Here is a 26,981-nt window from a genome sequence, read left to right as displayed (position 1 = left end):
CCACTTTGCATCAGTCCATCTTAGATGATCTCGGGCCCAGAGAAGCCGGCGCCGTTTCTGGATGTTGTTGATAAATTGCTTTGGCTTTGCATAGTAGAGCTTAAACTTGCACTTACAGATGTAGCGACGAACTGTATTTAGTGACAGTGGTTTTCTGAAGTGTTCCTGAGCCCATGTGTTGATATCCTTTAGAGATTGATGTCGGTTTTTGATACAGTATCTGAGGGATGGAAGGTCATGGTCATTCAATGATGGTTTCCGGCCATGCCGCTTACGTTGAGGGATTTCTCCAGATTCTCTGAAACTTTTGATGATATGGACCATAGATGTTGAAATCCCTAGATTTCTTGCAATTGCACTTTGAGAAACGTTTTTCTTAAACTGTTTGACTATTTCCTCACGCAGTTGTGGACAAAGGGGTGTACCTCGCCCCATCCTTTCTTGTGAAAGACTGAGCATTTTTTGGGAAGCTGTTTTTATACCCAATCATGGCACCCACCTGTTCCCAATTAGCCTGCACATCTGTGGGATGTTCCAAATAAGTGTTTGATGAGCAATCCTCAACTTTATCAGTATTTATTGCCACCTTCTCCAAATTCTTTGTCACGTGTTGCTGGCATCAAATTCTAAAGTTAATGATTATTTGCAAAAAAAACCCCAACGTTTATCAGTTTGAACATCAAATATGTTGTCTTTGTAGCATATTCAACTGAATATGGGTTGAAAATGATTTGCAAATCATTGTATTCCGTTTATATTTTACATCTAACACAACTTCCCAACTCATATGGAAATGGGGTTTGTATGCTGCTTTTAAACTTTCATGCAGAGAGGAAAATCTCAACTAAGTCAATTTATTAAACAGTTATTAAGTAGTGGCACAAACATTGATGTCATTTCCAAAACAGAAAGTGCAACATTGTCAGAGACCATTTAAAACAAGCTATGAGTGCACTTTTGTGCATGATGTCACTAGGATGACATATCAAAACAACACTAAATTAAAGTTCTTCTCTTTGTACAGAACGCCACTACAATAGTTTAAAACAAATAAAGTGCACTTTTGTGCATGATGTCACACAAGATATTTCAATAAGTGTCAAATAAAAATGAGCTGCATAATAGGAAATCAAATAGTGTATGTCCTTCACTACGTGGTAGGTTTCTGTGGACGTTATCTACTTCTGTTAATGACTATTTTTTTCATACGGTGTTAATCTAGAAATAGTTGCTTCGGCATTTTGTTGGTGTGGCACCAAATGGAGATGTTGACATGCGGAGTTTCAAGCACTCTTCATTCTCTAGCGGATGACTTTTCAAATGATGCTATATTAGCAGTGGTGCTACATTTTGGTAGCCATCCACAAGCTTCTGCTTTATGTTTTGACCACAAAATTGCCGCAGTTCAGCTAAATGTGTTGCTTTTCTGACACTGACTTGTTTCTTCAGCATTGTCCACACGTTTAAGTCAGGACTTTGGGAAGGCCATTCTAAGACCTTCATTCTCGCCTGAATTAGCCATTCCTTTACCACTTTTGACGTGTGTTTGGATGTGATTGTCCTGTTGGAACACCCAACTGTGCCCAAGACCCAATGTCACGTTTGGAACGCATTGTGATGCGCGAGTTGTGTCACCCCCGGATGCACGAGGACCAGACTGGCAGGAGAAGCAGTTAAGACCTGATTTAATATATAAAAATGAAAAGAACACTGATACAAACGACAAAATAAAGCGCCTGCCTACGCACGGGAAGCTAATGCTAACTTAGCAGGGAGTCCAGAGGTCCAACAGTAACGTGCCGAGCACACCCAAAGCTAAGACGAGACTTAGCAATAGTATATACATCGACAGAGTGAAAAAAACAAACGTGACTGTTGCAGTCCAGACCAAGACTGAACAAAAGGAGAAGGCAGGCTTAAATACAGAAGTAAACAATTACCAACAAGTGTGCGTAAGGGAAACAAGTAGCAGGTGTGACAAATGAAAAACCATGGAAACAAAATAAAACAGGAAGTGCAAAAACTAAGAACAGGAAGAGTCCAAAACGACCAACAAAACACAAAAGGACTCAGAAACCAAAACCATACATGATCCGGACGGCAGATCACAACACCCAACCTCCGGGCTGAGGATTTTAGATTTTCCTGAAGAATTTGGAGGTAATTCTCCTTTTTCATTGTACAATTCAAAGCACCAGTTCAATTGGCAGCAAAACAAGCCCAATGCATAATACTACCACCACCATGCGTTACGGTAGGTATGGTGTTCCTGGGGTTAAAGGCCTCACTTTTTCTCCTCCAAACATACTGTGGGTATTGTGGCCAAACAGCTCCATCCACAAGCTTCTGGCAAGCTTCTGCTTGAATTTTTGACGACTGTATATATCGGTATCGGTTGATATTGAAATCGGTAATTAAGAGTTGGACAATATCGGAATATCGTTGAATTGATTAACGTGGACCCCGACTGAAACAAGTTGAAAAACTTATTGAGGTGTTACCATTTAGTGGTCAATTGTACGGAATATGTACTGTACTGTGCTATCTACTGATAAAAGTTTCAATCAATCAATCAATGGGATATCGGCAAAAACAGCCATTATCGGACATCTCTATTTGTCCCCTATTTTTTCCATTTTTATACTATATATCAAGCAATGCTGCTATGACTCATCAGGACCAATACCACATCCCATTTGACCTCACAGCTCCTACAGGTCAAATAAAAACAAGCGAACTGAACCGTTCTCCCATCTGGGCCGCATGCTAATGAGTGCATCCTCTCTTTCCAAACAGTGCGATTACAGCTGTAGTGGCTCCACTCCGATGGCGCACGGCGTAATGGTGTGTGTTATGCCCGCAGAGCCGTAAAGCGTGGCCGCTAACTGCCTCTTGGTTTTTTTTTTTTGTGCATCCCTTCATCTCGCTGCACCGCACACCTGAACTTTACTGTATGACCGCATTGGCATTTACAGTACACTGGAGGACGTTTGCAGGTGCAATCCATATTATTACAAGAAACTGTACTGTATTACTGGAGTTTTCGTGAACATGGGGGATGTATCTGTTGATGAATCCTGCTAATTCCTTTTTGACTGCACTTGAATGTATAATAAACTTTATTTATATTATTTAAATGTGAATAATGCTGTATAATAGACTGTATTTATAGTGTTCACATGTGAATAATGCTGCGTAATCGACTGTATTTATATTATTCACATGTGAATAATGGTGCGTATCGACTGTATTTATATTATTCACATGTGAATAATGCTGTATAAAAGATTATTTATATCATTCACAAGTGAATAATGCTGTATAATAGACTGTATTTATATTATTCACATGTCAATAATGCTGTATAATAGACTGTGTGTATATTATTCACATGTGAATAATGCTGTAAAATAGACTGTATTTATATTATTCACATGTGAATAATGCTGCAAAATAGACTTTATTTATATTGTTCACATGTGAATAATGCTGTATAATAGACTGTATTTATATTCTTCACCTGTGAATAATGCTGTATAATAGACTGTATTTATATTATTCACATGTGAATAATGCTGCAAAATAGACTGTATTTATATTGTTCACATGTGAATAATGCTGTTTAATAGACTGTATTTATATTATTCACATGTGAATAATGTTGTATATTAAACTGTGTTTATATTATTCACATGTGAATGATGGCTGTATAATAGACTGTTTTTATATTAGTCACATGTGAATAATGCTGCGTAATAGACTGCATTTATATTATTCACATGTGAATAACACTGTATAATACACTGTATTTATATTATCCACATCTGAATAATGCTGCATAATAGACTGTATTTATGTTATTCACATGTGAATAATGCTATATAATAGACTCTATTTATATTATTCACATGTGAATAATGCTGCAAAATAGACTGTATTTATATTGTTCACATGTGAATAATGCTGTATGATAGACTGTATTTATATTATTCCCATGTGAATAATGTTGTATATTAAACTGTGTTTATATTATTCACATGTGAATAATGCCTGTATAATAGACAGTTTTTATATTATTCACATGTGAATAATGCTGTATAGTAGACTGTATTTATATTATTCACATGTCAATAATGCTGTATAATAGACTGTGTGTATATTATTCACATGTGAATAATGCTGTATAATAGACTGTATTTATATTATTCACATGTGAATAATGCTGTATAAAAGATTATTTATATCATTTACAAGTGAATAATGCTGTATAATAGACTGTATTTATATTATTCACATGTCAATAATGCTGTATAATAGACTGTGTGTATATTATTCACATGTGAATAATGCTGTATAATAGACTGTATTTATATTATTCACATGTGAATAATGCTGCAAAATAGACTGTATTTATATTGTTCACATGTGAATAATGCTGTATAATAGACTGTATTTATATTCTTCACCTGTGAATGATGCTGTATAATAGACTGTATTTATATTATTCACATGTGAATAATGCTGCAAAATAGACTGTATTTATATTGTTCACATGTGAATAATGCTGTTTAATAGACTGTATTTATATTATTCACATGTGAATAATGTTGTATATTAAACTGTGTTTATATTATTCACATGTGAATGATGCCTGTATAATAGACTGTTTTTATATTAGTCACATGTGAATAATGCTGCGTAATAGACTGCATTTATATTATTCACATGTGAATAACGCTGTATAATACACTGTATTTATATTATCCCCATCTAAATAATGCTGTATAATAGACTGTATTTATGTTATTCACATGTGAATAATGCTATATAATAGACTGTATTTATATTATTCACATGTGAATAATGCTGCAAAATATACTTTATTTATATTGTTCACATGTGAATAATGCTGTATGATAGACTGTATTTATATTATTCCCATGTGAATAATGTTGTATATTAAACTGTGTTTATATTATTCACATGTGAATAATGCCTGTATAATAGACCGTTTTTATATTATTCACATGTGAATAATGCTGTATAGTAGACTGTATTTATATTATTCACATGTGAATAATGCTGCAAAAGAGACTGTATTTATATTGTTCACATGTGAATAATGCTGTATGATGGACTGTATTTATATTATTCACATGTGAATAATGTTGTATATTAAACTGTGTTTATATTATTCACATGTGAATAATGCCTGTATAATAGACTGTTTTTATATCATTCACATGTGTATAATGCTGTATAATAGACAGTTTTTATATTATTCACATGTGAATAATGCTGCGTAATAGACTGCATTTATACTATTCACATGTGAGTAACGCTGTATAATACACTGCATTTATATTATCCACATCTGAATAATGCTGTATAATAGACTGTATTTATATTATTCACATTTGAATAATGCTGTATAATAGACTGTATTTATATTATTCACATGTGAATAATGCTGCAAAATAGACTGTATTTATATTGTTCACATGTGAATAATGCTGTATAATAGACTGTATGTAAATTATTCACACGTGAATAATGTTGTATATTAAACTGTGTTTATACCCAACTCTCTCCTTTGAGTCACACATTAAAAGCGTTACTAAAACGGCCTTCTTTCATCTCCGTAATATCGCTAAAATTCGCTCCATTATGTCCACTAAAGACGCTGAGATCATTATCCATGCGTTTGTCACGTCTCGTCTCGATTACTGTAACGTACTATTTTCGGGTCTCCCCATGTCTAGCATTAAAAGATTACAGTTGGTACAAAATGCGGCTGCTAGACTTTTGACAAGAACAAGAAAGTTTGATCACATTACGCCTGTACTGGCTCACCTGCACTGGCTTCCTGTGCACTTAAGATGTGACTTTAAGGTTTTACTACTTACGTATAAAATACTACACGGTCTAGCTCCATCCTATCTTGCCGATTGTATTGTACCATATGTCCCGGCAAGAAATCTGCGTTCAAAGGACTCCGGCTTATTAGTGATTCCCAAAGCCCAAAAAAAGTCTGTGGGCTATAGAGCGTTTTCATTTCGGGCTCCAGTACTCTGGAATGCCCTCCCGGCAACAGTTCGAGATGCCACCTCAGTAGAAGCATTTAAGTCTCACCTTAAAACTCATTTGTATACTCTGGCCTTTAAATAGACTCCCTTTTTAGACCAGTTGATCTGCCGTTTCTTTTCTTTTTCTCCTATGTCCCACTCTCCCTTGTGGAGGGGGTCCGGTCCGATCCGGTGGCCATGTACTGCTTGCCTGTGTATCGGCTGGGGACATCTCTGCGCTGCTGATCCGCCTCCGCTTGGGATGTTTTCCTGCTGGCTTTGCTGTGAACGGGACTCTCGCTGCTGTGTTGGATCCGCTTTGGACTGGACTCTCGCGACTGTGTTGGATCCATTATGGATTGAACTTTCACAGTATCATGTTAGACCCGCTCGACATCCATTGCTTTCCTCCTCTCCAAGGTTCTCATAGTCATCATTGTCACCGACGTCCCACTGGGTGTGAGTTTTCCTTGCCCTTATGTGGGCCTACCGAGGATGTCGTAGTGGTTTGTGCAGCCCTTTAAGACACTAGTGATTTAGGGATATATAAGTAAACATTGATTGATTGATTGATTGATATTATTCACATGTGAATAAGGCCTGTATAATACAGTTTTTATATTATTCACATGTGAATAATGCTGCCTAATAGATTGCATTTATATTATTCACATGTGAATAACGCTGTATAATACACTGTATTTATATTATCCACATCTGAATAATGCTGTATAATAGACTGTATTTATATTATTCACATGTGAATAATACCTAAGTGTTTGTTTATTGTGAGTGTACTGTGGTGCTGAATTTCCCCCAAGGATCACTAAAGTACTTTCTATTGTATGCTATTCTAAGAAACCGACCAAAACACCAGTCACTAAATCTTACACCTTTATAGAAGGAAGAATATAACACAGTTTTCAACTCAATTTGAATCGAAGTTGCAAACAGGAAGTATTCCAATGAAAAAAATACAATCGGAATTTGATTAAAATTCCAATTGATGATTATATGTTTCTCCCATATGTTTCATACATGCCTGATTTACATTTTTCATATAAATATTATTCTGAACCGTCCATACCTTTAATATTTTAATCACAGAAAATGTTTTTCCTTGAGAGGCCTTAAGAGGATATAGGAGTCATATTATTATATATTTTTTCTAAATGTAAAACATTTCCATGTGGTCTCCATAAAATGTGATGGTGGTTCTCATGTCAAAATGTTGCATCGATGATGCTTTACAGATAATTTTCAAGCCACTTTTTGACAGTTGCATCCAGATGCGCCGTTTTGTGGGCGGTCTTATTTACGTGGCTCACCTTCGACAGGATCTTCTCCCCGTCATCTCTGTTGTAGCGGTGTAGCGTGCAAGGACGGGAGTGGAAGAAGTCTCAAAAGATGGAGCTAACTGTTTTAATGACATACAGATTTTACTTCAATCAAAACTGACCCACTGGAACTCTCTAATAGCTAAAGTTCCTTGGGTGAATAATGTAAACTCACTACACCGGTATGTTTTGGCGATTCTACTGACAGATATAAGTAAGAACTTTACAGTACTTTATATTAGAAATGGCAACAGCGGAGGATGAATGTCCCATAACAAGAAGATAGAGACGGGCAACATTTTTCAGAATTCATGCAGATCCCAAATACAGATCAGCAGGTACCAGAAGGTAAGAAAAGTTGATTTTGCGTAATATTGCGAAACATTAACGCCAGACAATGTCTTACCTTATACAAACACCGTAATAATACTCCTACGTTTAATGCGCTGACAATATATCAAGCGGTGTGGCTTCATAGCTTACCAAAGTCGTACTAAAACATTTCGATAGATTTTTGAGCGCCGTGTGTAAATGTTCTATATTGTCAATGGAACGTATCAAATGTTGGTGTTGTTTACTAGAGTCATATTGCACGTCTACATGTATCTCTTATGTTTGACTGCCATCTACTGGTCACACTTGTCATTTCACTATGTACCAAATAAAATAGCTTCGAGGCGGGTAAGCATCCATTTTTTTCATCTATCTTTTTCCGCTTTTTCAAGGTCGGATCGCGGGGGCAGCAACCTAAGCAGAAAAGCCCAGACTTCCTTCTCCGCAGCCACTACGTCAAGCTCTTCCCGGGGGATCCCAAGGCGTAGGTAAGCAAAACCAGAATTATTCCGTACATTATAACGCACATTGTGGAGTTTTGAGGAAAAAAAAGGATAATAGGTGCGCTTTATAGTCCGGAAAATACGTTATCTAAATTTTTATTAATTTGATTCCACTTACTATCATTCAAATTCTTCAAATGAATTGAAATTTCAAATTTTGCGCAATCTTCGCAGGTACACAACTCCTCCATTGCTTCTCCTGCCTGAATAATGTAATCATGTCAAAGTCCATGCATTATATGCTGACAAATTAATAAAAAACTCCTTAGTATAGAGCAAAACTTTGGTAGGTTTGCCCTTCACCCATCCCCTATCCCTGCATCGGGGCCGAGTGGTAATTCTGCTCACTAACAAATAAGGAAACACAACACACGTCAAAAAGGAAGTGGCAATAAATTCATTGGAAAACAGACGTAAATGTCTTGGAATAAACCCTGCAAATCCCCACAAAGGACACTAACTAGGACACTAACAATTTACAAGGGGAGGTGTCAAAAATACGCTGTCAAGAGAGGAGCCAGACAACACCCTGACAACAACAACGTACTCGCCGTGATTTATAAAGTGAGCGCAGAGAGCCGAGAGGATAAAGTATGACTGGATAGAGTGAATCAACGGAAAGACGGTGGGTTCGGAAAGGAGTAATGGACATTGCGATGAAGGGATGGATGACCGAGGCAGCGGGGCATAAAAGGGAGGCCGAGAGGGGGGAAGGCTGAGATAGGAGAAGAGAGCAGATGGATTAGGACGGGTAATCCTGGCAGGTTTGAAAGCTGTTGACTATTTGGGTTAATACACCCAAAACCTTTGTTTTATCCCCTCCCCTCCCTGGACCATGCAAATGTGAAATCTACCTGTTATGTTCACTCATTCACCGCAGCACCATTTGGAGTTCAGCCCTTTAGATTTATAAATAAAATCTATTTCAAGGTGAATGAAGTCAAAGGTTATTAAAGATCCATTTATTTTTTTTAATCAAGCCGAAATCATTATAAATGCCGCACGCCTGGTTTTATTCGTACCATTTTCCTACAATAGGCGGAGTCATGAGCATGCTTTTAATGAGTGAGATTATTTGTATTTCTTTTTCTATGACGGGATTAAGCACATCATCTACTAAAATGGTGCTGCATCAGTAGGATTAGACTGCAGTGCAATAAAAATAAATGTATATATATATATATATATATATATATATATACAAACCCCGTTTCCATATGAGTTGGGCAATCGTGTTAGATGTGAATATAAACGGAATACAATGATTTGCAAATCCTTTTCAACCCATATTCAGTTGAATAAGCTACTAAGACAAGATATTTGATGTTCAAACTCATAAACTTTATTTTTTCTTTGCAAATAATAATTAACTTAGAATTTCATGGCTGCAACACGAGCCAAAGTAGTTGGGAAAGGGCATGATCACCACTGTATTTTTTTTTAACAACACTCAATAAAGGTTTGGGAATTGAGGAAACTAATTGTTGAAGCTTTGAAAGTGGAATTCTTTCCCATTCTTGCTTGATGTACAGTTTAAGTTGTTCAACAGTCCGGGGTGTTGTTGTTATATTTTACGCTTCATAATCTGCCACACATTTTCAATGGGAGACAGGTCTGGACTGCAGGCGGGCCAGGAAAGTACCCGCACTCTTTTACTACGAAGCCACGCTGTTTTAACATGTGGCTTGGCATTGTTTTGCTGAAATAAGCAGGGGCGTCCATGATAACGTTCCTTGGATGACAACATATGTTGCTCCAAAACCTGTATGGACCATTCAGCTTTAATGGTGTCTTCACGGATGTGTTTTCCACTTTGCATCAGTCCATCTTAGATGAGTTCGGGGCCAGCGAAGCCGGCGGCGTTCCTGGGTGTTGTTGATAAATGGCTTTCGCTTTGCATAGTAGAGTTTTAACTTGCACTTACAGATGTAGCGACCAACTGTAGTTACTGACAGTGGTTTTATGAAGTGTTCCTGAACCCATTTGGTGATATTCTTTACACACTGATATCGGAATTTGACGCAGTACAGCCTGAGGGATCAAAGGTCCATAATATCATTGCTTATGTGCAGTGATCTCTCCAGATTATCTTAACCTTTTGATGATATTGCGGACGGTGGATGGTAAAATCCCTAAATTCCTTGCAATAGCTCGTTGAGAAATGTTGTTCTAAAACCGTTTGCCAATTTGCTTACAAAGTGGTGACCCTCGCCCCATCCTTGTTTGTGAATTACTTAGCATTTCATGAAAACTGCTTTCATACCCAATCATGGCACCCACCTGTTCCCAATTAGCCTGCACACCTGTGGGATGTTCCAAAAAGGTGTTTGATGTGCATTCCTAAACTTTATCAGTATTTATTGCCACCTTTCCCAACTTCTTTGTCACGTGTTGCTGGTATCAAATTCTGAAGTTAATGATTATTTGCAAAAAAAAAAATGTTCATCAGTTTGAACATCAAATATGTTGTCTTTGTAGCATATTCAACTGAATATGGGTTGAAAAGGATTTTCAAATCATTGTATTCCGTTTATATTTACATCTAACACAATTTCCCAACTCATATGGAAAGGGGGTTTGAATATATATATATATATATATATATATATTTCGGCCGCTTGTACCCATGATCTTATCCTTTCGGTCGTGACCCAAAGCTCATGACCATAGGTGAGGATGGGAACTTAGATCAACTGGTAAATTGAAAGCTTTGCCTTCCGGCTCAGCACCTTCTTCACCACAACGGATCAATACAGCGTCCGCATTACTGAAGACGCCCGCACCGATCCCCCTGCCGATCTCACGATCCACTCTTCTGTCACCCGTGAACAAGACTCTGAGGTACTTGAACTCCTCCACTTGGGGCGGGGTCTCCTCCCCAACTCGGAGATGGTACTCCACCCTTATCTGGGCAAGAACCATGGACTCGGACTTGGAGGTGCTGATTCTCATCCCAGTCGCTTCACACTCGGCTGCGAACCGATCCAGTGAGAGCTGAAGATCTTGGCTAGATGAAGCCATCAGGACCACATCATCTGCAAAAAGCAGATATCTAATCCTGCAGCTACCAAACCGGATCCCCTCAACGCCCTGACTGCGCCTAAAAATTCTGTTCGTAAAAGTTATGAACAGAGTCAGTGACAAAGGGCAACCTCGGCCCACTCCAACCCACACTGGAAACGGGTCCGACTTACTGCTGGCAATGCGGACCAAGCTCTGACACTGATGGTACAGGGAGCGGACCGCCACAATAAGACAGTCCGTTACACCATACTCTCTGAGCACTCCCCACAGGATTTCCCGAGGTACACGGTCGAATTCCTACTCCAAGTCCACAAAGTACATGTAGACTGGTAGGGCAAACTCCCATGGACCCTGAAGGACCCTGCCGAGAGTATAGAGCTGGTCCACAGTTCCACGACCAGGACGAACACCACACCGTTCCTCTTGAATCCGATGTTCGACTATCCGGCGTAGCCTCCTCTCCAGCACACCTGAATAAACCTTCTCGGGAAGGCTGAGGAGTGTGATCCCACGATATAGTTTCACTGCAATAAGGCGCTTTTGTTAGCCATCCACAAGCTTCTGCTTGAGTTTTTGACCACTCCTCTTGACAAAATTGGTGCAGTTCAGCTAAATGTGTTGGTTTTCTGACATTGACTTGTTTCTTCAGCATTGTCCACACGTTTAGGTCAGGACTTTGGGAAGGTCATTCTAAAACCTTCATTCTCGTCTGATTTGGCCATTCCTTTACCACTTTTGATGTGTGTTTGGGGTCATTGTCCTGTTGGAACCCCCAACTGCGCCCAAGACCCAAACTTCGGGCTGATGATTTGAGGTTGTCCTGAAGAATTTGGAGGTAATCCTCCTTTTTCTTGGTACAATTTAAAGCACCAGTTCCATTGGCAGCAAAACAGGCCCAATACATAATACTACCACCACCATGCTTTACGGTAGGTGTGGTGTTCCTGGGATTAAAGGCCTCACTTTTTCTCCTCCAAACATATTGCTGGATATTGCTGCCAAACAGCTCAATTTTTGTTTCATCTGACCGCAGAACTTTTCTCCAGAAGGTCTTATCTTTGTCCATGTGTTGTCAGATGAAACAAAAAAGGAGCTGTTTGGCCACAACAACCAGCAATATGTTTGGAGGAAAAAGAAGAGGCCTTCATTATCATTTATGAGTGACATGACGACAGATGTATTTTTTTCTTTTTTATTGCCTTCTAACTCGTAAATAAACAAAAATAAAAGCCTTTTTACAGCGGAGTCAATGGGATGTCCTTTATTCCACCCATAAAACCTAATAAATAACCGTCCAAAAACCGCCAACTATACTCCATTTACATTTTGTGACTTGAATATTGACCTAGTATTAGTGGTATCGTTATTATAAGCGTTAAAGCAGATAAACTTGTTATTTATTTATTTTGTCCTGTCCAGCTTCCACGTTGAAGATCTACAAACCCCGTTCCATATGAGTTGGGAAATTGTGTAAGATGTAAATATAAACAGAATACAATGATTTGCAAATCCTTTTCAACCCATATTCAATTGATTGCACTACAAAGACAATATATTTGATGTTCAAACTCATCAATCAATCAATCAATCAATCAATGTTTATTGATATAACCCTAAATCAAAAGTGTCTCAAGGGGCTGCACAACCCATAACGGCATCCTCGGTACAGCCCACATAAGCGCAAGGAAAAACTCACCCAAGTGGGACGTCGGTGACAGTGACAATAATGACTATGAGAAACCCCCCCCTTAGGGGACCGAAAGCAATGGATGTCGAGTGGGTCTAACATGATATTGTGAAAGTCCGATCCACAGTGGATCTAACATAACGGTGAGAGTCCAGTCCAAAGTGGATCCACTTTGGACTGGACTGGACGTGGCACAGTGGGAGAGTGGCCGAGCGCAACCCGAGGGTCCCTGGTTCAAATCCCACCTAGTACCAACCTCGTCACGTCCGTTGTGTCCTGAGCAAGACACTTCACCCTTGCTCCTGATGGGTGCTGGTTGGCGCCTTGCATGGCAGCTCCCTCCATCAGTGTGTGAATGTGTGTGTGAATGGGTAAATGTGGAAGTAATGTCAAAGCGCTTTGAGTACCTTGAAGGTAGAAAAGCGCTATACAAGTACAACCCATTTATATAGTAGCGGGAGTCCCGTCCAAAGTGAAGCCAGCAGGAAACCATCCCAAGTGGAGGCGGATCAGCAACGCAGAGATGTGCCCAACTGATACACAGGCGGTCCATCCTGGGTCCCGACTCTGGAAAGCCAGTACTTAATTTTCCATCCATCCATTTTCTACCGCTTATTCCCTTTCGGGGTCGCGGGGGGCGCTGGCGCCTATCTCAGCTACAATCGGACGGAAGGCAGGGTACACCCTGGACAAGTCGCCACCTCATTTGTTTTTGCAAATCATAATTAACTTGGAATTTCATGGCTGCAACACATGCCAAAGTAGTTGGGAAAGGGCATGTTCACCACTATGTTACATCACCTTTTCTTTTAACAACGCTCAATAAACGTTTGGGAAATGAGGAAACTAATTGTTGAAGCTTTAAAAGTGGAATTCATTCCATTTTTCCATCACATATGCTGGCTTTTGAACTTTGCGTCAATAACAGTCTGGATGGTTCGCTTCCCCTTTGGTCTGGATGACACAATGTCGAATATTTCCAAAAACAATTTGAAATGTGGACTCGTCAAACCCAAAAACACTTTTCCACTTTGCATCAGTCAATCTAAGATGATTTCGGGCCCAGAAAAGCCAACTGCGTTTCTGGATGTTGTTGATAAATGGCTTTGGCTTTGCATAGTAGAGCTTTAACTTGCACTCCCGGGAAAATCGTGAGGGTTGGCAAGTATGAAAGCTCTGTACTTCTCCCTACGTCCGTGTACCACTCCATACAGAGGCGTTTTAAAAAGTCAGAATTTTTACTTTTTGAAATTTCCGATATTACATTTTAAAGCATTTACCGGCCGATAATATCGGCATTTATCTCTAATAAAAATAATCCACTCCAATAATCAATATTCCTCTTGATTATAGCTAAAAACAACTTAGAAAAAAATAGTTAGAGAGGCTTCAATATTGGGAAAACTCTCTAGACCCAAACAAAACAAAATTGTGTGTGTGTGTGTAAGTAAGAAAGAACAACTGAAGTGAATTCTAACAACACATTAGGATAATTACAATGTCAGCATATTATCGTTGTGAACAATCCCCTCAGGATTAAAGGTCTTAATGAACTTCTCAGAGGGATTCGGACAAACATGCACACACATTAATCTTCCGCACTAGAGTCGTGTCTTTGGAGGTCTCCAGCTTGAGTCCTCACTTTGACCGAAAAAGTCCATCTTAACACCCCAGCTTTTTTTTGTTACCAACATGTAACGTTAACTGTTTCATGCACATATACAGAAACAAAGACATAGTGGTACTATGTGAGTTATCTGCCTTTTTCAGTGCCATTCCAGCAAATCCAATCCAATCCACTTTATTTATATAGCACATTTAAACAACAATAACGTTTCCAAAGTGCTGCACAGCCATATTAAAAACAATATTATGCTCCACCAATGACTGAATAAAACAAAAAATGAATAAAAATAAAACCAATAAAAACAATATAAAAACAAATATGATTAAAAACAATTTTAAAGGGTAAAATCAATTAAAACAGTAAAATAAAAATCAAAGTGTATAAAAAACACAGAGGACAACAGAGGACAGAGGACCACACAACTCACGTAGTGTTAAAAGCCAAAGAATAAAAGTGGGTCTTAAGACGAGACTTACAACACTCCACTGTGGAAGCAGTTTGAACATGGAGCGGCAGAGTGTTCCAGAGCTTAGGGCCGACCACAGAGAAGGCCCTGTCTCCCCTGGTCTTAAGTCTGGTCTTGGGCAAAGACGGAAGTGGAAGAAATGTAAAAAGATAGAGCTAACTGTTTTAATTTGAATGTAACCGTCCAACCGGAACTCTAATAACTAAAGTTCCTTGGGTGAATAATGTAAACTCACTACACCGGTATGTTTTAGCGCTTTCATGACGAGTTCACTGACATATATAAGTAAGAACTTTACACTACTTTATATTAGAACTGGCAACAGCGGAGGATGAATGTCCCATAACAAGAAGATAGAGAAAAAGAAGAAGCAATTTTTCAGGATTCATGCAGATCCCAAATACAGATCAGCAGGTACCAGAAGGTAAGAAAAGTTGCTTACGCATAATATTGCGAAACAAAACCCCAGACAATATATCAATACTATCAACAATAACATCAACGCTGGAAATGTGTGCAGTGAAAAAAACGTCCGACCTGAATCCTCTAATAACTAAAATTCCTTGGGTGAATAATGTATACTCACTACACCGGTATGTTTCAGCGCTTTCATGGCGAGTTTACTGACAGATATAAGTAAGAACTTTACACTTGTTTATATTAAAAATGGTGTCGGCGCGGAACACAAAGGCGGTTGTGCACAATTTTTCAGGACATATGCAGATCACAAATACAGATCAGCAAGTACTAGAAGGTAAGAAAAGTTGGTTTTGCATAATATTGAAAAAAAATCCACTATGGACTGGACTCTCACTAATCTGTTAGATCCACTATGGACTGGACTCTCACTAATCTGTTAGATCCACTATGGACTTGACTCTCACTATTATGTTAGATCCACTATGGACTGGATTCTCACTATTATGTTAGATCCACTATGGACTGGACTCTCATTATTATGTTAGATCCACTATGGACTGGACTATCACTATCATGTTAGATCCACTATGGACTGGACTCTCACTATTATGTTAGATCCACTATGGACTGGACTCTCACTATTATGTTAGATCCACTATAGACTGTAATCTCACTATTATGTTAGATCCACTATGGACTGGACTTTCACTATTATGTTGGATCCAATATGGACTGGACTCTCTCTATTGTGTTATATCCACTATGGACTGGACTCTCGATTATGTTAGATCCACTATGGACTGGACTCTCACTATTATGTTAGATCCACTATGGACTGGACTCTCACTCTTATGTTAGATCCACTATGGACTGGACTTTCACTATTATGTTAGATCCACTATGGACTGGACTCTCACATTATTATGTTAGATCCATTATGGACTGGACTCTCACTATTATGTTAGATCCACTATGGACTAGACTCTCACTATTATGTTAGATCCACTATGGACTGGACTCTCACAATATTATGTTAGATTCACTATGGACTAGACTCTCACTATTATGTTAGATCCACCATGGACTGGACCCACACTATTATGTTAGATCCACTATGGACGGGACTCACACTATTATGTCAGATCCACTATGGACTGGACTCACACTATTATGTTAGATCCACTATGGACTGGACTCTCACTATTATGTTGGATCCACTATGGACTGGATTCTCACGATTATGTTAGATCCACTATGGACTGGACTCTCACTATTATGTTAGATCCACTATGGACTGGACTATCACAATTATGTTAGATCCACTATGGACTGGACTCTCACAATATTAAGTTAGATCCACTATGGACTGGACTCTCACTATTATGTTAGATCCACTATAGACTGTAATCTCACTATTATGTTAGATCCACTATGGACTGGACTTTCACTATTATGTTGGATCCAATATGGACTGGACTCTCTCTATTATGTTAGATCCACTATGGACTGGACTCTCTCTATTATGTTAGATCCACTATGGACTGGCCTCTCATTATTATGTTACATCCACTATGGACTGGACTCTCACTATTATGTTAGATCCACTATGGACTGGACTCTCACTATTATGTTAGATCCACTATGGACTGGACTCTCACATTATTATGTTAGATCCATTATGGACTAGACTCTCGCTATTATGTTGGATCCACTATGGACTGGACTCTCACAATATTATGTTGGATCCACTATGGACTGGACTCTCACTATTATGTTAGATCCACTATGGACTGGACTCTCACTATTATGTTAGATCCACTATGGACTGGACTCTCACATTATTATGTTGGATCCATTATGGACTGGACTCTCACTATTATGTTAGATCCACTATGGACTAGACTCTCACTATTATGTCAGATCCACTATGGACTGGACTCTCACAATATTATGTTAGATCCATTATGGACGAGACTCACACTATTATGTTAGCTCCACTATGGATTGGACACACACTATCATGTTAGATCCACTATGGACTGGACTCTCACTATTATGTTAGATCCACTATGGACTGGACTATCACTATTATGTTAGATCCACTACGGACTGGACTCTCACAATATTATATTAGATCCACTATAGACTGGACTCTCACTATTATGTTAGATCCACTATAGACTGTAATCTCACTATTATGTTAGATCCACTATGGACTGGACTTTCACTATTATGTTGGATCCATTATGGACTGGACTCTCTCTCTTATGTTAGATCCACTATGGACTGGACCCTCTCTATTATGTTAGATCCACTATGGACTGGACTCTCACTATTATGTTAGATCCACTATGGACTGGACTTTTACTATCATTTTAAATCCATTATGGACTGGACTTTCACAATGTTATGTTAGACCCACTCGACGTCCATTGAATCCGGTCTCCCCGAGAGTGTGGGGGTCACCCATCTCTGCGGTCCTCTCCAAAGTTTCTCATAGTCATTCCCATTGACATCCCACTGGGTTGTGAGTTTTTCCTTGCCCTTATGAGGGCTCTGAACCGAGGATGCCCTTTGAGACACTTGTCATTTAGGGCTGCATAAATAAACATTGATTGATTGATCTCTTATTTGTGACTGCCATCATATTGCAGTCTACACGTATATTTTATGTTTGACTGCCATCTACTGGTCACACTTATCATTTCACCATGTACCAAATAAAATAGCTTCGAGGTCGGTAAGCGGAACCAGAATTATTCCGCACATAAGGCGCACCGGGTTATAAGGCGCACTGTCAAGTTTTGAGGGAAAAAAAACAAGGATTTTAAGTGCAAAAATACGGAAGCTTCTTCAAACCACTCTGTCTTAAAAAATGTCTTAGCCCATAACGTTGGCTTTCCTTCCCATGAACAGATGCACATGTGAGGCGGCAACATGCAAACTGCAGGAACGAGAAGGAAGAAAACTGACCTGTTGTAGAGAAGGATGTCAGGAGTCCAGATTTGGTCGGAAGGGAATCGAAGGTTCTGGACACCGGGGTAGGTCTCAGGGTTCCAACTCAGGTAGACGTCAGTCCAATACTGAGAGACAGACAGAGTCTCTTAAATGTATTACTGGGTGGCATTTATGTGTAATTCCTAAAGTCTACTGAAACTAAAGAGGGCTGTTTCTTACAAAAAGTCACTAAAGTAGGCTGACCATGTTCTGAAATCCCAAAAAGAGGACACATATACGTACCAAGGTGCGGGACAAGGTGAAAATTTGCCAATGATACTTGAACTTGCTTTATAAATAATGTATTTATTTAAATAAAGCATTTTTTCTCCTCTGTTGACAGCAGTGTTGGCGCTAGGAATGTTCAGAATGGGGTCCCAGGGACCCCATCAAGTCATAAAAATGTAGTCCCACTGTAATTTTTGGAGTCCCACTTTTTTGAAAGCGTTTTGAAAACAAATGATAAACGTATGCATTGTCCTGTTATATCTCACATTCCGTATCGTGTTTTGGAAAAAAGTTGTCATGAACGTTACGTAATTCATCAAAATAAATAATAAAAAAAGAAGACAAATATGTGTGCATATGTAAACGTATTTAGTTATAAACATTCTTTCACTTTCTATTTTCCTTCACTGATCCAAACTTTACTGATGCTGGTAGTTTTTTCTATTTCTTTTAATTTAAAACGTGTAGGTGTATTTATTGCAGTATAAAGTGTTATGCTTGGATCATAAAATGATGATAATATGTGCATACATTTTATATTTAACGCTTAAATCTCTGGAGTCGAAATCAACTTCAGATTTATTCCTCATTTCAAAATGTTTTAGGTTTTTTTTTTTATGTTGTTTTTGTTTGTTAGTTTTTTTCCGCCCTTTTTTGTCGAACAAAACTGTTTTTTTATGGCAAACACAAAAAATATGCAAAATATTCCAACCAAAATATTTCTCAAAGTTGAATATTTGATGTGGCGTAATCAGCGTTTGGGGGCGGGGGGTGGTGGGGTAGCAGTGGGTGGTGTATATTGTAGCGTCCCGGAAGAGTTAGTGCTGAAAGGGGTTCTGGGTGTTTGTTCCGTTGTGTTTATGTTGTGTTACGGTGCGGATGTTCTCCCGAAATGTGTTTGTTGTTGTTGTTTAGTGTGGGTTCACAGTGTGGCGCATATTTGTAACAGTGTTAAAGTTGTTTATACCGCCACCCTCAGTGTGACCTGTATTGCTGTTGACCAAGTATGCCTTGCTTTCACTTGTGTGTGTGTGAAAATCCGTAGATATTATGTGATAGGGCCAGTGCCTTTAAGGTTTATTGGCGCTCTGTACTTCTCCCTACATCCGTGTACCACTCCGAACAGCAGTGTTTTTAAAAAGTCATACTTTAACTTTTGGGAACCGATACCGATGATTTCCGATATTACATTTTAAAGCAATTATCAGCTGGTAATATCGGCAGTCCGATATTATTGGACATCTTTAACCTGGATGTATGTATGCCTTTGATGCATACTTGCCCACCTTGAGAACTCCAAATTCGGAAGATGAGGGCGGGGGTTTGGTGGTAGCGGGGGGTGTTTATAGTAGAGTCCCGGAAGAGTTAGTGCTGCAAGGGGTTCTGGGTATTTGTTCTGTTGTGTTTATGTTGTGTTACGTTGCGAATGTTCTCCCGAAATGTGTTTGTCGTTCTTGTTTGGTTTGGCGCATATTTGCAACAGTGTTCAAGTTGTTTATACGGCCACCCTCAGTGTGACCTGTATGGCTGTTGACTAAGTATGCCTTGATTGGAAATCAATCCACTTCCACGCTCTCTCCGTCTCTGCCCCTCCCTCAAGACTTTAGCTGCGTATGCACACCTTCACAATTTGTTTTGTTCTAAAGCCCTTCTTAACCCTGGACGTACATTGAAAATACACACAACCCTGACTCAAAACGCCGGAACTTTGAGGCATTTAAGCAACCCCGCCCGGACAGTCCCGGGAAAAGAAGAGGTTTGGTCAGTCTAACATATACAGTATGTTTGTGTGTGTGTTACTTTACTTGCAGTCGGCTTTCAGGCGTCGACTAAATTTTCTTACTCCCCATGCAGCCCCCCCTGTGAAAAAGTTTGGACACCCCTGGCCTAAACCAACATGGAAGCCAAATAACGAGTTAAACATTTGTGGACTTAGTCCACCTCACAAGATTTGCTGACGTTGTCGACATATGGAAATTGTGCACAGTGATGATTTGACCTGTTTTTGTGTGACTTTAGAGGGATGTTACCTCCACACCCCCCAAAAAAAAAACTAACCCTAACTCAAAATTCCGGACATTTGAGGCATTTAAGAAACTCCACCCGGACACCCCGGACAGTCCCGCAAAAGAGGACATGCCCGGAGAAAAGAGGACGTATGGTCAGTCTCCACTAAAGGAACCCTATTCTTGTAAATATGCAAGCAGTGCACATTCTCCACAGGCTTATAAAATTCAAAATACAATTTTCTTTAATGCATACTTTTCTACATCTGTGATTAAATGCTCTGGAGCTTACGTTTGCCGTATTGCCAGCGTTGAAATATTTCATTAAACCCTGGACAAACTCTGTCATGTTTAAGGGAATTCCCTTTGTTTTTGTTCTATCCAGTTAACTGTTCACCATTAAGTAAAAAATGCATCGTGCTGCAGTGTGGGCAAACATTATGGGACTCAGCAACGAATATACTACTTAGTTTAATATTCCTCAACTCCCGGGAAATGTCTTCAGAATATTTTGTGCGAAGACAAATGGAAGAGCCTTGCACAAAACAACATTCACAAAAGCATATTGACTGAACCTGACCCTCCAGATCTCAGATGTAGCTGGACTTTTGGTATTTTCTTGGCCCTCCTTTGTTATTTCCTGTTTGGTGTTTGAAATTTGTTTCATTTCCCTTTTGACGCCGTGGTGTCAACAGTATCTTTACTTTCTTTATGTGGATGCTACGAGTGCACCTGATGTTGATTGGTGATCAGTGACAGTCTTCAGCTAGTTGTGGGTTAAAATTTAATGTTCAAACTGAGAAACTTAACTTTGTTTTGCAAATAATGATTAACTTAGAATTTAATGGCAACATTGCAAAACAGTTGTCACAGGGGCATTTTTACCACTGTGTTACATGGCCTTTCCTTTTAACAACACTCAGTCAACGTTTGGGAACTGAGGAGACACATTTTTGAAGCATTTCAGGTGGAATTCTTTCCCATTCTTGCTTGATGTACAGCTTAAGTTGTTTTAACAGTCTCCATTTTCATATTTTAGCCTTCATATTGCACCACATATTTTCAATGGGAGACAGGTCTGGACTACAGGCAGGCCAGTCTAGTACCCGCACTCTTTTACTATGAAGCCACGCTGTTGTAAGACATGGCTTGGCATTTTCTTTCTGAAATAAGCAGGGGTCTATGATAACGTTGCTTGGATGGCAATATATGTTGCTCCAATACCTGTATGTACCTTTCAGCAATAATGGTGCCTTCCAGACGTGTAAGTCACCCATGCCTTGGGCACTAATACACCCCCATTCCATCACAGATGCTGGTTTATGAACTTTGCGCCCATAACAGTCCGGATGGTTCTCGTCCTCTTTGTTCCGAGTATACGACGTCCACAGTTTCCAAAAACAATTTGAAATGTGGACTCATCAGACCACAGAACACGTTTCCGCTTTGCATCAGTCCATCTCAGATGAGCTCGGGCCCAGCAAACCTGTCGGTGTTTCTGGGTGTTGTTGATAAATGGCTTTGGCTTTGCATAGCAGAGTTGTAACTTGCACTTACAGATGTAGAGACCAACTGTAGTAACTGACAGTGATGGATCAGCGAGCCCTATGAACGTTATTCCAAACGTATGGACACAAATTGCCACAAACTCCCATCGTTTTGTAGAAAGTCTTCCCGGAAACTCACCAGCTGCAGCCAGGCATTCGTCATCAGCACTTGGTTCTTCTCGTCCTGTTAACCAGAAAAAACACAGTCATACCAAGGCTGGGCAATATGGCCTTTTTTTTAATATCTCGATATTTTTTAGGCCATATCGCGATACACGATATACATCTCCATATTTTTGCCTTAACCTTGAATGAACACTTGATACATATAATCACAGCAGTATGATGATTCTATGTGTCCACATTAAAACATTCTTCCTCATTCTGCATTGATATATGCTCATTTTAAACTTTCATGCAGAGAGGGAAACCACAACTTATTGTATTTATTAAACAGTTATTAAGCAGTGGCACAAACATTCATGTCATTTCCGAAACAGAAAGTGCAAGATTGTGTCACGCCTGTAAGTTTATGTTTTGGTTTTGGTCGGGTTATGTTTAGTTTTTTGGACATTTGAGTTCTGTCTTGGCACTTCCTGGTTTGTTTTCGTCTCCATGCCAACTCATTAGTTTTCACCTGTCATGTCACATCCCTGTCCTCAGCCTCACACCTGTTTTCACTAATTATCATAGCTACTTAAGTCACTCTTTTTCTTGTCTTCATTCTGGGATCTTCACACACTCAGACACCCTACCATGCTGTTGCTACCTTCAGGTCCTCGAACACCTCGTTATTCATGCCCCTTGTTTCGCTCGAAGTAAGTTTTTGTATTTATGCCTCAGTGCTAGTATTGTTTTGTTTATGCCACAGCTAGTGTCTTTTGTTTCGTTTGTATATAGTCATGCCATCGTGCTGTTTAGGTTTATAGTTAATTGTCTTTCATGCCATCGAGCAAGTGTTTTTGTTTTCCGTTTTGTATATATTATATAAATAAAAGATGTAATCACAGTCACATCTCGCCCGTGCAAATCATTCTCTGCATCGAAGAAACAACTTTAATCCAAACCATGTTGTGACAGATTGTCAGACATTTTAAAACAAGCTATGAGTGCACTTTTGTGCATGATGTCAGTAAGATGACATATCAAAACAACACTAAATTAAAGTGCACTTTTTGCACATAACACCACTACAATAGTTTAAAACAAATAAAGTGCACTTCATTTGTTTTAAACTATTGTTGTGGCGTTCTGTACAAAAAAAAATATCACACAAGATATTTCAATAAGTGTCAAATAAAAATGAGCTGCATAATAGGAAATCAAAAACTGTTTGTCCTTCGCAATGTGGTAGGTTCCTGCGGACGTTATCTCCTTTTGTTGTTGACTATTTTTTTCATGCGGTGTTGATCTGGAAATGCTTGCCTCGGCATTTTGATGGTGTGGCACCGAACAGAGATGTTGACATGCGGAGTAAGCACTCTTCATTCTCAAGCAGGGGACTTTTCAAATGATGCTACATGTTCTGCCCTAACTATACGTGTTGAGGTTATAAAATATCTGTTAAAGTTCCAAAGCAGATTAATCTATGCATGCCCTTTATTGTTGTCGATCTTGCTTTGTCTTTTCCAAACTTTACTTTTGTCTTGCGCTGGACTTTTATTTTAGATAAAACTGAAATGCACACAATGACAAATGTATAAGCTATATGATTCAAATAACATACTAAAATATATAATACACAATATGTAAATATTAGCTTTACACAAATGTACAGCATTATCAACAAACAAATACTGCTGAGTGTTGAAACTACTTCGATGGTGGAAATATACGACTGGCCGCCATTTTAAGTCCTCAAAACATTAAAAAAAATAGTTTTTCAATAAACATCAAATTGAACCACTTTCCACCTTGATATTGAGTTACATAAACAAGTTAAACAGTTTACTTACAGACTTATCTTTTCCGAGGCTTGTAAGAGCTAACGCAACTTGTCTACTTCTCAATTTGTCTCATGAACTGAGCTGACATCGTCAACCCGGAAGTGCCCAAACTAACGAGGTGAAGTATTTTCATATTGCCACTAGGTGTCAGTAAGAGTCTACAATCAAATGGGCATAACACTACATATTAGCAGTAATGCTACTTTTTTGTAGCAACATTTTTGCCCCACACTTGACATATTACGGTTGTCTGTTCGACATCTTCCCGCTTGAAGCCAAACCCCCTGCTGTTTATTTTGGGAATTAATTCTGCCTTCATTTGTTACCACATTCGCACCTTCTTTCTCTCGTATTACCACACGCACGGCTCCGCTAGCATCGCAGCTAACGTTACCCATGCTGCTACTTCTCTGCTCCGCAAGGGCGTATACCATGGGTCACCAACCTTTTTGAAACCAAGAGCTATTCTTGGGTACTGATTAATGCGAAGGTCTACCATTTTGATTCACACTTAAATAAATTGCCAGAAATAGCCAATTTGCTCTATTTACCTTTAATAAATACATCTATATGCATAAAGAAATGGGTATTTCTGTCCGTCATTCCGTCGTACATTTTTTTTTCCTTTTACAGAAGTTTTTTTTGTAGAGAATAAATGATGAAAAAAATCACTTAATTAAACGGTTTAAAAGAGGAGAAAAAATGAAAATTTAATTTTGAAACATAGTTTATCTTCAATTTCAACTCTTTTGAATTCTAAATTCAACCAAACAAAATGAAGACAAAAACTAGCTAATTCGAATCTTTTTGAAAAAATTAAAAAAATAATTTATGGAACATCATTAGTAATTTTTCCTGATTATGATTAATTTTAGAATTTTAATGACATGTTTTGAATAGGTTAAAATCTAATCGGCACTTTGTTAGAATATATAACAAATTGGACCAAGCTATATTTCTAACAAAGACAAATCATTAATTCAAAACTAAATTTTTTAAAGAAATTCAAAAGACTTTGAAATAAGATTTAAATTTGATTGTACAGATTTTCTAGATTTGCCAGAATAATTTTTTTTTAATTTTAATCATAATAAGTTTGAAGAAATATTTAACAAATATTCTTCGTCGAAAAAACTGAAGCTAAAATGAAGAATTAAATTAAAATGTATTTAGTATTTTTTACAATAATAAAAAAAAAATACTTTAACATTGATTTAAATTGTCAGCAAAGAAGAGGAAGGAATTTAAAAGGTAAAAAGGTATATGTGTTTAAAAATCCTAAAATTATTTTTTAGGTTGTATTTATTCTCTAAAATTGTCTTTCTAAAAGTTATAAGAAGCAAAGTAAAAAAAACAAATTAATTTATTTAAACAACTGAAGACCAAGGCTTTAAACTATTCTCTTGGATTTTCAAATTCTATTTGAGTTTTGTCTCTCTTAGAATTAAAAATGTCGAGCAAAGCGAGACCAGCTTACTAGTAAATAAATACAATTTTAAAAATAGAGACAGTTCACTGGTAAGTGCTGCTAAATGAGCTATTTTTAGAACAGGCCAGCGGGCTACTCATCTGGTCCTTACGGGCGACCTGGTGCCCCCTGGCGTATACGTACGTATGTGACGTATGTAAGAAGGTGCGTTTGCTGTCTGTGAGAAGGAGACACAAGAAAGAGAGACGAGCCTGTAGCGTAATGCCTGCAGCTAAAATCAACTGCGTTAGAACATATACTCCAATATCACGATATAGTCATTTTTGGTATCACACAGAGACAAACCCGCGATATATCGAGTATATCGACAAATAGATTAAAATTAGATTAAATAAAGTACTATCTAATCTAATCTAATCTAAATAGGCCCAGCCCTAAGTCATACACAATATTCATCTGCAAAAGCGCAACAATAACAACATTGGTCAAGCGTTTTATAAAGATACAGCTGTAGGAGAAAGCCCGGTTGTTGCTGCTCTGCAAACTGCAAGGTGAGATTTGCATTTCTGCAAACATGAGGATTTCTTCGGGAACGGGTAAACAAAGCACAAAGTCTGCAAGGATTCAGGGGAAACCTTTTGAGGGAATGGCATCAAATCTGATTATTTTCTCGGGGCTGCACCAGTTTACCCAACACATCTGCAAGCGCACGCCTTACTTTTCGTGTTTGCACGGACAAATGCGGCACATATGGCAAAGCACCCCCGTGCTGTCTGACGGCAGATGATGCAGATGTTAGTTGAAAGCTTCATGTCAGTCTCTTCGGGGATATAAAAATCCCTTGGGGTGTGTTTGTTGGTTTATACATTGGCTGCCAAGCAGGGATGGTACGGTTCACAAAATCTACAGTTGAGATCTACAGTAAGTCTTGAAGTCTACTCTAGCCTTTAAATAGACTCCCTTTTTAGACCAGTTGATCTGCCGTTTCTTTTCTTTTTCTCCAATGTCCCACTCTCCCTTGTGGAGGGGGTCCGGTCCGATCCGATGGCCATGGATGACGTACTGGCTCTCCAGAGTCGGGACCCAGGATGGACCGCTCGTCCAGAGTTAAGACCCTTGTGGAGGGGGTTTGGTCCCATCCGATGGCCATGGATGACGTACTGGCTGTCCAGAGTCGGGACCCAGGATGGACCGCTCGTCCAGAGTCAAGACCCTTGTGGAGGGGGTTTGGTCCGATCCGATGTCCATGGATGATGTACTGGCTGTCCAGAGTCGGGACCCAGGATGGACCGCTCGTCCAGAGTCAGGACCCTTGTGGAGGGGGTTTGGTCCGATCCGATGGCCATGGATGACGTACTGGCTGTCC

The 26,981-nt window shown here is 38.9% G+C and overlaps 1 protein-coding gene and 1 long non-coding RNA gene across 3 annotated transcripts in view; one reads left to right on the top strand and one right to left on the bottom strand.

Annotated features, from left to right (window-relative positions):
• LOC133552816 (uncharacterized) overlaps positions 1-18,422 on the top strand; it is a 61,478-nt gene extending 43,056 nt beyond the window's left edge. Inside the window, exons 3-4 of the long non-coding RNA XR_009806775.1 lie at positions 8,128-8,223; positions 18,379-18,422. This is a non-coding gene — a long non-coding RNA (uncharacterized LOC133552816). The remainder of the gene's footprint in view (positions 1-8,127; positions 8,224-18,378) is intronic.
• The window catches only part of LOC133552815 (neuronal acetylcholine receptor subunit alpha-7-like), a 122,128-nt gene that overhangs the window by 40,476 nt on the left and 54,671 nt on the right, over positions 1-26,981 (bottom strand). For both annotated transcript variants that reach the window (XM_061900318.1, XM_061900319.1), the window contains 2 exons: positions 22,380-22,424; positions 18,436-18,545 (listed from right to left, as the gene is read on the bottom strand). In XM_061900318.1, the coding sequence (XP_061756302.1) occupies positions 18,436-18,545; positions 22,380-22,424 (155 nt within the window). The remainder of the gene's footprint in view (positions 1-18,435; positions 18,546-22,379; positions 22,425-26,981) is intronic.

The sequence above is a fragment of the Nerophis ophidion genome, linkage group LG05 (genome assembly GCF_033978795.1).
Source record: "Nerophis ophidion isolate RoL-2023_Sa linkage group LG05, RoL_Noph_v1.0, whole genome shotgun sequence".
NCBI classification, from domain to species: domain Eukaryota; kingdom Metazoa; phylum Chordata; class Actinopteri; order Syngnathiformes; family Syngnathidae; genus Nerophis; species Nerophis ophidion.
This window is presented reverse-complemented; position numbering and strand designations above follow the sequence as displayed.